Source organism: Rhinolophus sinicus, chromosome 15, assembly GCF_057876585.1.
Source record: "Rhinolophus sinicus isolate RSI-liver-muscle chromosome 15, RSI-T2T, whole genome shotgun sequence".
Taxonomy (NCBI): domain Eukaryota; kingdom Metazoa; phylum Chordata; class Mammalia; order Chiroptera; family Rhinolophidae; genus Rhinolophus; species Rhinolophus sinicus.
In genome coordinates this window covers 26,710,380-26,724,834 of record NC_142515.1, presented here as the reverse complement: position 1 = coordinate 26,724,834, position 14,455 = coordinate 26,710,380, and the positions used below count along the sequence as shown (strand labels likewise).

Sequence of the window (14,455 nt, the reverse complement as noted above, 5' to 3'; positions counted from 1 at the left end):
CGTAATTAACAAAATGGATAGGCTACTCAAGACACGTAAACTCAACATGTCAGTAGCAGACCAAAATAGAATGCAGGTTTTCTGACTTCCAAACCAATATTCTCTCCCTACACCATGCTAATTCTTACTGCATAGCTAGCTAAGACATTTTTTCTTACATTGTGGGTTAAATGGGCTTTGGTGGACTAGCCTGAGAACTTACTATTTATTACAGTTTCTATAAGAAAAAGAATTCTGAGTTGTGCCTCAGAATTCAGAACACATCTTTCAACCTCTTACCCTCCCTTTCACCACCCTGGTGAACATAGTATCTGGCCATCAGGAATGAATGAGGAAGGCAATTTTATATTCTTAATAACTCACTTGGTAATGAACAAAATGCAATTTATTTATAAAACCGAAGCAAATATTTATACAGGCAGATTCCTCAAAATTGAGGATTGATTTTTAGGATGAATCTTTTAGAGTTCAAATTAGCCACTTGTCTTTCTTAGAAATAAATCTGTTACTAATGCTTCCTCAGCCAACCAGCTGCAAAACCAGACATTATTCTTTGAAAGAGAAAAACAGAAAACCAACTTACTTCCTGGGACATATGGGAGAGCGATCTAAAATCCCAGCTGTTAGGGTGATACAGGACGGACCAAGACTTCTTTTTAGTAACAAAGCAAGATAGAGGGATGGGGGCAAGGGTAGATAATTTAGCTTGACTTGGGAAAATGTTCATTGAGGTCATTTACATACAATCACTTTGCCTAATTATGGCAAAGCATTGGGGATTACTCACATTAAATATGTCACATTAAATTATTTGATTGCAACACCAACCTCCTGTTCATAGTCTCTCAGTCTTTATATTTGGTTGCTTATATAGTTGAGTTATGTGCTCACAGGTTTTACTATAAGATAAACAAACAGTTCTGGCCTAGGAACTAGAGGACAATGTACCTTGTACAGTTAGAAGCAAAGGCAGTGGCAGTGAATATGACTAATAATTGCACTTTCTATTGAGCCAGCTTATAAAATCTTGGGGAAGGACGGTGACAGCAGAGCTGTCTGCCAAAGCATCATATAGAAAGCTTTTTAATAGTCTCTTTGGACATCTTGTTACAATTTAGTTTCTGATCCTCATTGTAGTGAAATTCTGGGTTCTGTTACATAACATATTCCTAAAAAACATGTACAAAAGTTGGGTATGTGGAAGTTAAATTTATGTTATAATGGGTGGTTCTATATCTAAAGAATAAAAAATTTTACCTCATCATTAGACATTCTTTGATAACAGTACCAGTGTTTCATCCAAAAATTTTCATTTTCTTTCTTTTACTTTTACACACGGCCAATTATTCTGGATGTTCAGTGAGCACCTAGTAAGGGTTTAAGACTTGCCACTTTGGATGTGACACTCATGATCATTTCCATCGTGTCTCACATTTATAATACCCAGGTTTCCCAGTACTTTCAATTTTATGTTTTTCACATAAGAATTAAATGCATATGATATTCCAATATATGCCCACAAAGATGCTAACACTATTGACTGGCCATAGGTTTCATCACGTTATTGGTCTGAATGCCTGTCAATCAGAGGATGTACAAAAATATGAATTTGGCATCTAAAACGGGGATTAGAGGTATTGAATATTTAAAAAGTGTAGCTTTTATCAAAACCAAATGTGCTTAATGTGGAGACTGTCCATAAATAGCAGGAAGGACAACCACACCAACATTGTAATGTCTTGTTCTCCTTTTATCTCACATCACCCTATTTCTCCCAAGTAAGTGACCAGGAGAGTAAAGGGACCATTGCAGAATGGATACTATGTGCTAGGCACTGTGGTAGGTAATTTGCACACTCTCTTGATGGCCAGGCCCAATAGTGTGACTTTTATATACCTGTGCAGGACGGAGAATACTTTCCTGGAAAACCACAAGATTTCTGATATATTTTAAAGAAATAGGCCCAATACTAATTTCACTGTATGTTTAAACATCAAATTAAGGACATGTGCTTTGAAGGTAGATTTATGTGCCAGGGACTCAAAATTAATGACATACTTTAGGCTCTATAGTCTCTGCACAGATTTCCCTAGCCTGGTGGTAATAATAGGTGTATAAGGAAACAGATTAACTATTTCTATTTTAGGTTCTTCCTTCCTCTTTTGACCCCCTAGCAGAGAAAAAAATCAAGGATCCTCCTCTCTCTTTATGGCCAGAACTAAGACCTATAAAGACTGCAGAGCAATAAATGGGGTCCTTGGCACCCCGAACCTTTGGTTCCAACCATTTAGAGGTGTTCTTTGGTAGCATCACTGTTTTGAAAACATACTGAAGTATAAATGCCTAAATTGGGGGGGGAAATACATGGTAGTTCCATACCTGGGAGATATGGAAGGAAACTTCTGGAAGGACAATTGTCAGTCACTGACTGAATTTCTACATCTGGGCATTTCTTGAAGGACAGGGTTTGGCTATTTGGAGATGGAAAGTGTGGTGACCTGGAATCAGCAGGCCCAGATTCTAGACCCACCTCTTCCTCTAACCAACAGAAGACTCTTAGTTCCAGGCTTCTCTGAAACCTCGGATTTGACTTCTATTTAAGGGAATTAGGACTAATCCCTCTCTCACGTCTTTTTCAGGTTGTATGTGACCAGCCCTGAGATTTGCACACCCTCCTGCACTTGCAACACCAATCTCCTGTTAACGGTCTCTCAGTCTCCATACTTTGTTACTTATCTAGTTGAGTTATCTGCTCGCAGGTTTTGGTATAAGGTGAAGGAACAGTGCTGACCTGTTAACAGAGAAGTTGAAGACTCATTTAAAAAGGAGGACATGTCTTCTTACTTGAATACTGTAAGTGTTAAATCATAACCACTTGCCTACTAGAAATTACTCTGGATTAGCATATAAGTAAGGTCTACTATAAGTGCATTTTAGTAAAATCACTTGTAAAGTACATCTCTAATCAATCTTTTCAGGCTTCTGACATGCCAAATTAGAGGTAAATATTCCAATTAAGTCTTCACCCTTTTGGCAAACAAGGATATAGATCAATGTGCTTGGTGATGGTGAATAAAGTCCTTAATTTTTCACTTCTTCACACCTTAATAATATCTTCTTCATGGAAAGCCCAAACCAGCAGGGCCACAGTAACATCAGCAATGAGAGTGGGTCCTAAGATCAGCAGTCATGCCGTAAAATGCAACATGAAGACATCAGTAACAGTCTGAAAACTGCAAGTCTCAAAGTCCTGAAGTAGGCAGGTTTTCAGAGATGGAATCAACGACCTCTGCGTGGAACAGGTGGAGGAGGATGGAAGGTCTCCCTGATCGGGGGCCTGAAATGAAAGATAAAGCAACTATTTTAAAATGAATTTGATGAACTAGTCCTTAGACATCCACGGTTTGTTGCAAACCTGGTCTACTATGCAAAGGACATGTTCCTCAATGAATGAAACTGGCCACACATATAGACGTCTGAGTGGCATCCATGCTAGCTATGGCTCGCAATCCTCACTACACATTAGAATTACCAGTGGGGCTTTGAAAGATACCAACACCTAGGGTCTATCCCAGATACTTTCCATCATAATCTCTAGAGGATGGGACTCAAGCATCACAACTTTTTAATCGTGTCCCTCCCCCAACCAGTTGTATTAACGATGTCTTTTATTTTTTGCTGTTTTGACATCTAGGGTCTTGTGGATCCTGGAGGGACTGCCCCTCTCAGGGCAAGATAATTCCTAGAGCTAACAAACAACTTGCAGGTGAGCACACCTTTCATATGCAAACCAACCAATCCAGAGCCCAAACCCCAACCACCTTTATGGGTCTCTCTCACACACCTGGGGAGCTGGTGCACTATTTACCTGCTCTAATCACCCCAGGGCCAGGTGACAGACAACTAGAGACAGCCCCTTTGCTCCAGGCCTGCTGAAATTATTCAAACTAGCCAAACATAAATCTGCTAACCCTTCCTCACTTGTTCCTTCCTGTGGAAACTACAATAAAGGTTCCTGCCCACATTTTCTCCTCCCTTTTCTCCTGACTAAACCTGCTACTTTTCCATGTACCCTCCATCCTATGGCATAACGTGCCCCCTTCTCCTGGGATCTATGAGTATAACTATCTTTTCAATGGCAGTCATCTCCTGATCTGTTGACCCTGTCATACCTGAATAATGATACAACCTGTATTTTAAAACACCAGCGATTCAAATATGCAGCCAGGCAGGAGACACGCTGCAGTAGAGAGGTCCCTTGAGAGAGGAATTGAGAATTTCTGGTCTGCTTCTCTGAACTACTTACTTATGGGACACTAAGCGTGTTATCCCAACTCCACGTTGCTTTCCTAGAAAGCCCCCTCCATGTTATTCTGGATGGATTTTGAATAGTCCTAAATGACACTCCAGGTAGACTTGGGTGAGTCTGTTTACAGATAGGTTCAACAATTGCAGGTGATATTTCCACATGTGTGCTGTAAAACCAACATTAATTCTCTTGGAAGCAAGTCAATAGGTCAGGAAAGAGAGCTTTGTCAGGCGCTGTCATTGAACTGTGCTACCCTGGAGTTGCGTACTTGAGGATTAAATGAATCAGTAAGTAAATATTTACTGTCTCTTGAATGCAAGTATTGTGTAAGTCAAGGAAATGACAAAGGAATTGGGAAAAGGGGCTGTTTCAGGAATAAGAGAAGGAGGCAGAAGTAGGGAAACATAACGATAGACATCCTCAGGAAGGCCTGCTGTGGCCCCCAGGTGTAGATGGTTTAATGTGGTTGTTTCTGTATCCGGAGAAAACAAATGGACAGTCTCCTTCCATTTCCCCAGTCTATACTATGAACTGTGGGTTTACAGGAGAAAGCTAGCGGCAGCCAGGTGATACCACTTATTTTTTCTTGCCTTCCTTCCTTCCTTCATTCTTTCCTTCCTTCCTTCCTTCCTTCCACCCTCCCTCCCTTCCTCCCTCCCCTCCCTACCTTCCTATAATAGATAAACAAACATTTACCTATTATGTGTCTACTCCTGGGTGTGGGATGATATAACAAGTAAAATGAGCATGGATCGCACCCTGAAGATGCCAAGAATGTAGAGGATGAGACAGACAATGGGGGAAATGAGTAAACTGTACTGTGTGTTTTGACCGGGGAAGTCATAACCTATGGGAACATATAGCAGAGACATGTATGCACATATCTGAAGGACAAGTTCAACGTCTCTGAACCTACCAGAGGTAATGATACCTACATTGGAGTATTGTGTGAGGCTTGGAGATTGGAAAGTAGGTAGCAGTTTCTGGCTTAGAGTAGGCACTCAAGAAGTGAAGCTAATAATTTTATTAATATAATTAAAGATCTATTCTTAGTTCTTTTTCCTATGTATGCCCCATGAGCCTTACAGTTTATTTTCCACCACAAATATCATCATGATTCCCTCCCGGCCCCTCTTCCTCTCTCTGCTGCCCCACTCGGCAGTGGGGGTGAGTCTACAAACAAACCATCTCTAGATTTCATTCTGATCAATAACCCCAGCTAAGGATTGGAAGTCCCATTTCAGGGAAGTAGACTTGTAATTACAGACATCTCAGGACCGTGGAAGTAAAGGGTATTAAATCAGAATCAAGGGGTGGCCTGAGGGGAAACAGCCTCTCCAGGACGCTGGGAAGCTGGGGTTGAAGACACAACTGTCTAGTGATACCTGGGACTGGCTGCTTTCTTACCCTGTTGACGGGGAGATATGGCTGGTGAAGCGTTTGGTTCAAGGACTCAGCAAACCTGATGTTGATTAATGTTCTTTTAAAGTAGGACTGTTGTTTGGCTGGTATGCTTTTGCATGGTCATAACATTCTTTAAACCGTTAGTTAGTAAGTAGACTTTGTCCCAACTGCCCTCACTCCCTGACCACTCCAGCTCCTCCTAGAAACTCCACAGACCTCTTCACAAGTCAGCAGCTGAAGGATTAACCCTGGCACTGCAGGAGGCCTCCAGAAGTGTGTTTTGATTAGGCAGTACCTAGGCTATGCCTTCAAGGGAAGTGCATAAATTGTTAGTGATTGGCAAATCACTAGTAAATGGCAAAATAAATTCAAAAACAAACGGGCAATCGTTCAGCAAGAATTTGGCTTTTTTTTTTTTTTTTTTTTCAACTGGCAGGACCTTGCCTATGAAGAGGATAACACAAATCCCTAGTCAGCTTCATTAACTGAAGAGTAAAAACCCTACAGACACTAAGGAACAAGGGAAATGTCATGCAAAGATATAATGCATCTGCTTCTGTTCTTGTTACCATCTGCCTTCCCTGACGTGAAATATACTGGGAACTTACAGCAGATGGGACTGTGAAGCCTCATTCCACTAACCGATAACCCACCTGCACTGCGGTAGGTGACTAGCTGGCTAACTGTTTAGGAGACAGGTAGGCCAACTCAAGCAGCATGCATCTACCCGTCCATTCACTCACTTACGTGGTAAATACAAATATTAGTAAATTTCGAGCACATTCCAGTTACTGTGCTAAGCACCGGGGAGAGGAGAAAAAAAAATTTTTAATTGAAAACCGTTTCTAGTCTCTTGAGGTTTACTATCCACTCGAGGAGACAGATATGTAAAACATGGTACAATGTGGAATGAATTATAAATAGAGGTGTTTGGGGAATCACAAGAAGACTCACCCTGCATAGAGAACATGAGGGAAGGCTTCAACAGAGGAGGTGATGTTTGGACTGAGTCCTAAAAGATACGCAAGAATTTTCTAAGCAGAGATTGGAAGGGAGGCAAAAGGAACACATGGGGCAAAGACACAGTACGAAATGGTACAGCTCACTGGGAAGTCTTAAGGGGCAGAACACTGATGAATACAAGAAAGGGGTGCGACTTGAGGAAAGATGGGGCCAGGGCTTGCTGGAAAATGCAGAAATAATCTGAAGCCTTTTATGCACGAAGTGACATAATCAGCTATTTCTGTTCTAGAAAGTACACTATGGTTGCAGTGTGGAGGAGGGACCGACTGGAGGTCGAGAGCTAAATATGGTGGATGAGGTAAATATGGACCTCGGTGGATGAACTCAGGTACCGGCAGATGGAGAGCAGAGGAAGGATCTGAGAGCGGAAAGGACAGTAGAATGGACAGAACCTAGAGACACGCTGGATGTGAGAGCTGCAAGGGAGGCAGGAATGGAGTTAAACTCAATTGAGGGCCAATGCACGTTAAATAATTCTTCCAAGTTCACAAGTGACTGCTGAAGACTCATCCCCAGGTGCTGTGGCACGAGAGACATGCTTCCACCACCATATCATGCTGCCTCTCACCTTTATTTTATTTTAATACCCAATTCCTTCTTGTCTCCTGGTGCCCAAAAGGCACTGTCCCCACAATACAGTCCAGGGCATTAGTTATTAGGGAGCCAAATTCTAACCAGATAAAAATTATTCAAAAAGTTGACATTTACCAATGTATTCCTTGGATAAAAGACTGCATTTGCTATTGAAAATGCAAGTGCGTAATGCAACTGAATTAAATTTATGAAGAGTCCACACTGCAATATGTCAAAAGCAGGCATTTCAGTTAGCTCTGAACTCATTCTCAGGTCATCTTAGATGTCCTCAAATCCTACTCTGCCCTTGGAATTCAGAGAATGAGGAAAACCTTTCCTATCAGTTTCAATGTTACCTCTGTGAGGCAGCTCGTGGAGGCACCCTGGGGGGCCTCTCAAAGGGCAGGGTGGGTATTCCATCCACTTGTGGGGGGCCTGGACTCCGACTTCTGGTAACCTCAGGAACTTCATTATCCTACAGCAAAAAAGATAAGAAGGAAAGGTGAAAATTACATCAAGCAACCAGCACAGCTGGACACCGCTATCCCAAAAGCCCCTCAACCCTCCTCAGGCTCTGGCTGAAGGTTCTTCACAAACTGAGAAGCAACCCAGCAACACCTGGGCAGCTTTCCATTGCCTCCAGGAGCCATCAGGAGACAATCAGGCCCAAATTATCATGAATGGTCCTTGCTGCTGAAAGCAAGGTCTGTGGGCCATCAAGGTCAGCATCACCGAGGGGCTTGTGAGAAATACAGGATCTCAGGCTCCTCCTAAGACCTGCTCCATTGGAACCTGCATTTTAGTAAGACCCTAGGTAATTCATATGCACATTCAAGTTTGAGAAACATTGCTCTACACAATAAGATGGAGCTGGAGAATTTTTAAACAAAAGTCCCCTTTGGGGACAACAGAACCGTGAGTGGTCCTCAGCCATAGGGTAATTAATTACAAGCTGTGCACTGGAGGGGCAGCCCACGCCTAGGACCCTTTCACAGGGAGTCTCCTGGGTGGTCCCTGTGACCCCTCCCACTCATCACAGCCACTGGTCCCTGGATCAGGAGAACCATAAACCCAAATTGGGCCTCGGCCTAAGGCAGGCAGCTACTCTCGGCTCGGAGGCCTGTGGCACTCAGGGGACTGTCTGCCACTGTCCATGTGGAGAGACAGAAAAGGCCATGGAGCTTTGAGAGAAGAAAGCAGGTATGTAGCCAGACGAAATGTGGCCCCGAGAAACACAGCAGTGGTCTCAGCTCTGGCATGCCTCGCACCTCCAAATCCAGGTCCCAAGACGTGATCACCGACCCTGGATTCCCTGGGTCTCATGCAGCTCCCGCTCATAGATGCCTCTTTTGGCTTAATCAGCCTAAGTGGATTTCTATTCCTTCCTTCCTTCCTCCTTCCCTCCCTTCTTCTTTTTATTGAGGGGAAATTCACATAACATAAATTTAATCATTATAAAGCCAACAGTTCAGTGGCATTTAGTACATTCACCATGCTGTGCAACTACTACTTCTACCTCATTCCAAACCACTGTTGTCACCTCAAAAGGAAACACTGGACCCGTTGAGCAGTTTCACCTCATTCCCCCCTGTTCCCAGCCCCTGGCAATCACCAATTTGCATTCCATCTCTATGAAACTATCTATTCTGGACATTTCATATAAACGGAATCCTATACTATGTGACCTTTTGTGTCTGGCTTCTTTCACCTGGATTTCTATTTCCTGCAGTGAGCCGACCCCCAGGACAAGACAGATGGAGGCGGGGGCCCCAGCTCTCACCTCGTTGTCCCCCTCCATCCCGCTGCTCACACTGAGGAGGCTCCGGGTGCTGGATCTGTTGCTTGCGCTGCCTGTGGGACACAAACAGGGTCAGCTGGACTGTGGATTCTCTTGGGCTAAAACAAGTGCAGAACTCGCGCACTACTTATTTTTACCAATAGAAACAATACCCACATTGTGAATACAGAACCCTTCAAAATGCTGCCATCTTACACCATTTTCTTAGAGGTCAGTATTTCTTTCAGCATAAAATGAAACGGTTCACCTTTTTATTACCGTATTTTGCTTTATAGCTACCATTTACTGAGGGCTTCCCACAGGTGATGTGCTTTAAAAACATGATGGCATTTAATCCCCAAGAAGATCCTATGTAATATTAGTCCTCTGACTTGACAAGGAAGCAAAGATGCTGTATTTCTCACTTGGTCAGGGCCAGTTCTAAAAGCTGCCAACAAATTTTGCTGTTGAAGGTATTACTTACTTAGGAATTACAGCAGGCACGTGCACGTATCACACACATATGTGCACCTTCTAAGTAGAGACCAGACAGTTTGACACAAAACCAAATACAAAGCACAAATTCAAAAGCAGAATTTACGCTCAGGAATTATGACTGTGTGTTTAGGTGCCCGAGGCTTTTGAATTGGGAATTTATCACCGGTGTCGCCAGACTAGCACTACACAACAGAACTTTCTGGAAATGTTCTGTTGTATGCTGTCTAATATGGGAGCTAGACTAAAACATGGCTAGTGCAACTGAGGAACTAACTTGCATATTTTACTTAGTTTTGATTAATTTAAATTTAAATAGCCACATGTCGCTAGTGGCTGCCATATTGCACAGCTCAGCATTAGAACACGCTCAAGCACATGACGATCTAGCTAACGAAGAAGAAAGAATAACAGTTAATCAACTATAACAAGAAAATTTTGACGTTGACTTACTAATATTGCCACTAACAGTATTGCCAGGTCTTAGATTTGCTGAATTTCCACTTAAAATACCTCTTCATCATATTAGTTTATAGGTAAATAGTCTTAGTTTTGACATCATTCTGATATCAACTTTGACCTAATTAATTTAGATGTTCACTTAAACAGACCAGGTTAAGATTATAATTTTGGATTGTTTCTCAAGGGCAGATTTCTAAATTTAAAATAATGTGTCAAAATATTTGTAGAAGCCAAGGGATTCAGAGTTTGTTTATGAAGGAGCATGTGACCCTGTCCCTTTCTATTCAGTTACCCACACATAACACTGTTCACTCTGCTAGAATGTCCTGTTCTCCCCACTCCCCCCAGCCCACCCCTATCCACAAGTTTAAAACCTTCTCAGTCTCCATTGCTTAAGACAAATACTATCGAAACCTTTCCAAATTCCCCCAGATGGAAATAACTCCTCCTGCCCATGGGCTCCCATCGCGGCAGGGCCAAGCATCCCACATCATGCATCCCTGTTCATCCCACTCCCTCACTATTAACCAGCCCTGTGCTGGAGGTTATCTACTAGGAGGGAGCAAAAAGCTGTCCAGGCACCGGCTCCTGGACCCTGGAAATTCATATCCATCAGCTCCCATTGTCCCTTCCCTTGGTGTTTTTTAATCTTTAACCTCCAGCAACTGGCTTTGATGGTTCCCTGGTTCAGCTGCCCTGGCCCTCTCCCCTCTCCAGGCTGACGACTTGCTTGCTCACATCCCCTCTGGACAGCACAGTTAGTAGAGGCCCCAACCCCCATCATCTGCTCTCTTGCCAATGGAGAGAAGGGCCATGGCCACCCCTCACCAGGGAAGAAGGATCAGACAAGCATCTAACCTGTGCTACTTTTGTACTTTCCCTCCTCCATTACAATCACCTGAACACAGGCTCTATTTGTTTTTCATCTTCATGTCTCCACTAGGCATGTCTCCACTAGTCTAGCTCACTATGTACAGAGCAGGCCTCGATATTTGGTGGAAGAAAGCATGAGAGCAAAAATTGACCAAATATATGATCCTTAAGAAACTCAGATCAGACAATCTAGGAAAAAGCCAACAGTCCTTCTGTAATGAAACTTTTGTTCTTTTAAACATAACATTAATGTTCTGTCCATGGATGGGCAAAATCATGTGTATGTGTGTATGCGTACACACACGTGCACGTGCATTTTTCTGGGAAGTGCATCCAGAGTATATATCAGACTCTCAAAGGGGTTTGTGACACAAAAAAGATTAAGAACCATTGGGTCTGATGGCCTTCCTGTTCCAACATCCATTTTGGGGTTCTCTGCCTAACAAATTTAAGGAGACATGAGTCCTGAAATTCAGCTTGTCTCTTGCCCTTTTATGGCACTCCTAGCTGTTTTGATAACACTAAAATGTCTGAAAGAAAGGAAACTCAATCTACTCCCATGATGAAGTCAGCTAATACAACCCTGGATATGGAAACAAAGCCCCACGTCCTGTCTACACATCAGCGCACACTGTCTGTTGCAATCAGACTCCTATTCAAGTTCTCAAGCCAAAAGGAAGACATTTCCTAATTAAATCCTCAACAAAGTTGGAATTCTCAAATTTGAGTCCATTGTTTCCTAATGTTGCTGACTTTGTGCCCTTTGCCTCTCCTTACTGCAAATAAGGAAACCAAAAGAATAGCGGTTAAGAGTCGTGGCCCTGGATCCAGTCTGCCTGAGTTCAAATCCCAGCCCTACCAGTTATTAGCTCGTTAACCAAGGGCAAGGCACTTAGCCTCCAGTCTCCTCCTCAGTAAACAAAGTCGACAGTAACTCTCCCATAAAGCCATTGTGAGAATTAAATCAGAGAATGTATGGAAGAGGCCTAGCAAGTAGTAAATGCTCAATAAATGCTAACTAGTATCATTACTAAGTTTTTCTACTTATAAAAGGGATAGAGTAATCATTATCACACAATCTGGCCTCAGGGGATATTTGTGTAACGGATCTTTGGTCCCTGAAAAAAGGCAAAACTCACAGGTTAAATGTCCCCCATTTCTTATACCTCCCAAACCCAAGTCAGGCTCCAATTGAGAACTTCTGGGCCCATAACAGAACTTGTGCCCAAGGCCCAAAGGTGCCAGCTACAGGCCAGCTGTAAAGGCACCCGCGGGGTCAGCCTGCTCACTTGCTGTGCTGGAGGTACTGTCCGTCTTCCAATCTCCTCTTCTCAGCTCCGTCCTTGGGGGGAAGACGCTTTTCCTGGGGCCACTCTCATAGACCCCAAATTCCACTTTCCCGGGCAGGTGCTGTGAGTGCCGAATTGGGACCGTGATCTCCAAGGCTGGAGTTAGAGGAAAAAGGGATAAGCTTCAAGCCACCAGACTGCCATTTACCAAACTGTTTGCTCCCTCTCCACCTGCCTCCCTCACCTGAACCTGGAGAGTGTCTACAAGGCAGGGGTGGGCAGGGGAGGGGAGAGGAAAGAGAAAAGAGGAGGTGAAGGGGAAGGGAAAGAGAATGGGGGCCCTGCCCAATTCAATACTGAAACTCCACAGAATCCTGTGTGACAATTGCTGGGTGACAAAGGAGAGGGGTGGAGGAATGTGAGAGCAGGGAAATGCTTCCTTATCAGGTAGTGGAAAGAACATTCGATTAGGGAAAGGTTTGGAGCCCCAGCTCTGCCACTCCCCAGCTGTAGAACTTGAGTCATTCAGTCAACTTCTCTGAATTACTTCCCTTTCTGAGGAAGGGGTTATGAACATTATTGATTGTAATAACAGATTATCCTGTGCATCAGGTAGAATTGTAAGGAAGCTATATTTTTAGCTCCTTGAAACCTCCCAACACCCATGAAATAAATACTATTGTCATCACCCATGAAATAAATGCTATTGTCATCGTTCTCAACAGAAACTAAGGTACAGAGAAGTAAAGTCACATGCCCCTGTCACACAGCTAAGTGGGGCAGTTGAGATTTGAATCCAGGCTCCAAAGTCCAGGCTCTTCACCACTACTCACACTGTCTCTCAACCCCTTAATAAATGATGGGTGATGGGTGAGTGGTCCACAACTGACAGCAATACCCAGAGTTCATGAAAGGAGGTCCGTCAGGCCTGTGAGAGATTTTGTGTTGGTTTTTTTTTTAAGGAGGGCGCAGCTCACAGAGTCCCATGCCGGGATCAAACCGGCAACCTTGGTGTTATTAGCACCACGCCAACTGAGCTAACCGGCCACCCAAGATTTTGTGACTTGCAAGACTGATGGGTGGTTTGAGACCCCACAGGTTCAGAAAGGTAAATTATTCCTTTGCCCTGCAAGGCCTTCACCTGGTCTTTTTACTGGCTTGGCCTCGCCCAGTGGTTATTCCTCCCTAGATTTCCACCCCTGCGTTCCATACACAGAAGACAACTCCCACTGATGAGTAGAATAAAGTACGTGTGGGTGTCCACACCAGCTTCTTCCCCAGGGAAGTGTAAAAGCCAGGTGAGCTCCTGTCATGGGGTTCCCCTAGCTGTCCTGGGGCAGGGCCTCTGGAAAGAGGTATAAGCTCAGGGTACTCCTGGGGACTTGCCCTTATCTTCATGGTACCACTTCCTCCTCCCCTCTCCTCTTCTATGGGACGGGCATGGCAGGAAGTTCAGGGAGTCGAGGGGCAGAGGTGGCTCTGCTTCTCAAAGCCAGAAGTCTGCTGATAAGTGTACATGGGTAAACTGGAACAGTCTGAAAGAGCCAGCAGGTGCAAGGACAGCGTATGGCAAGTGTACGGCAAACATTCTGCACAAAGAATATTATAAAGGTGGATTGTTGGTTTGTGCAGGCACAAGCTCTCCTCATTCTAGAGACTCCACTTCCAACTGTAGTGTAGGGTCCTGGTACTAAACCAGCTTTCCTGGTCTCTGTGTGACACAGATATTTATCACATCCTTGGGTTCTCTTGGAAGAGAGAGCCGTGGAAGCACCCACCCCAGCTTCGAATTGCTTGGGCAGAGACTAGCCGTGCAAACCCGCACATGGGTGTGAGCCCAGGCAGCTGTCATACTTTGTATCCCCTCCACTTTGGCCTAGCTTTTTAAAAATAATCTTTTGAAGGGAGGTTCCTGTCTACTTATTTCACTTCAATGAGGCAATTTTCTACTCTCAACCAGTTCTAGGGGGGAGAAAAGTAAAATACCCAGGGGGAAAAAAATGGGAGTCAAAAGTTCGAAAAATCAAGTAGACGCAGTCTAAACGTCTACAAAATAGTCTTTGAATAAAGGAACAATGCCAGGAATCATAATTACATCATTAGATTGCGTGGGACTTTTCCCAAAGTGTTCACAAATGTTGTTATACCTCCTTTGAACTTCACTACTTCTCCACTAAGTAAATAAGTCAGGTGTAACCAGGAAACTGAGGCACAGAGTGGTTCAAGGAATTGTCCTGGATTATAAGGTGA

The 14,455-nt window shown here is 43.7% G+C and overlaps 1 protein-coding gene across 2 annotated transcripts in view; it reads right to left on the bottom strand.

The window, feature by feature from the left end:
* Nucleotides 1–367: 367 nt before the first annotated feature.
* Nucleotides 368–14,455, bottom strand: part of PIK3AP1 (phosphoinositide-3-kinase adaptor protein 1) — a 94,031-nt gene continuing 79,943 nt past the window's right edge. For both annotated transcript variants that reach the window (XM_019724783.3, XM_019724782.3), the window contains exons 14-17: nucleotides 12,206–12,361; nucleotides 9,090–9,160; nucleotides 7,666–7,784; nucleotides 368–3,337 (exon numbers count right to left, since the gene is read on the bottom strand). In XM_019724783.3, coding sequence (XP_019580342.3) covers nucleotides 3,280–3,337; nucleotides 7,666–7,784; nucleotides 9,090–9,160; nucleotides 12,206–12,361 — 404 coding nt within the window. In that variant the 3' untranslated portion in view covers nucleotides 368–3,279. The remainder of the gene's footprint in view (nucleotides 3,338–7,665; nucleotides 7,785–9,089; nucleotides 9,161–12,205; nucleotides 12,362–14,455) is intronic.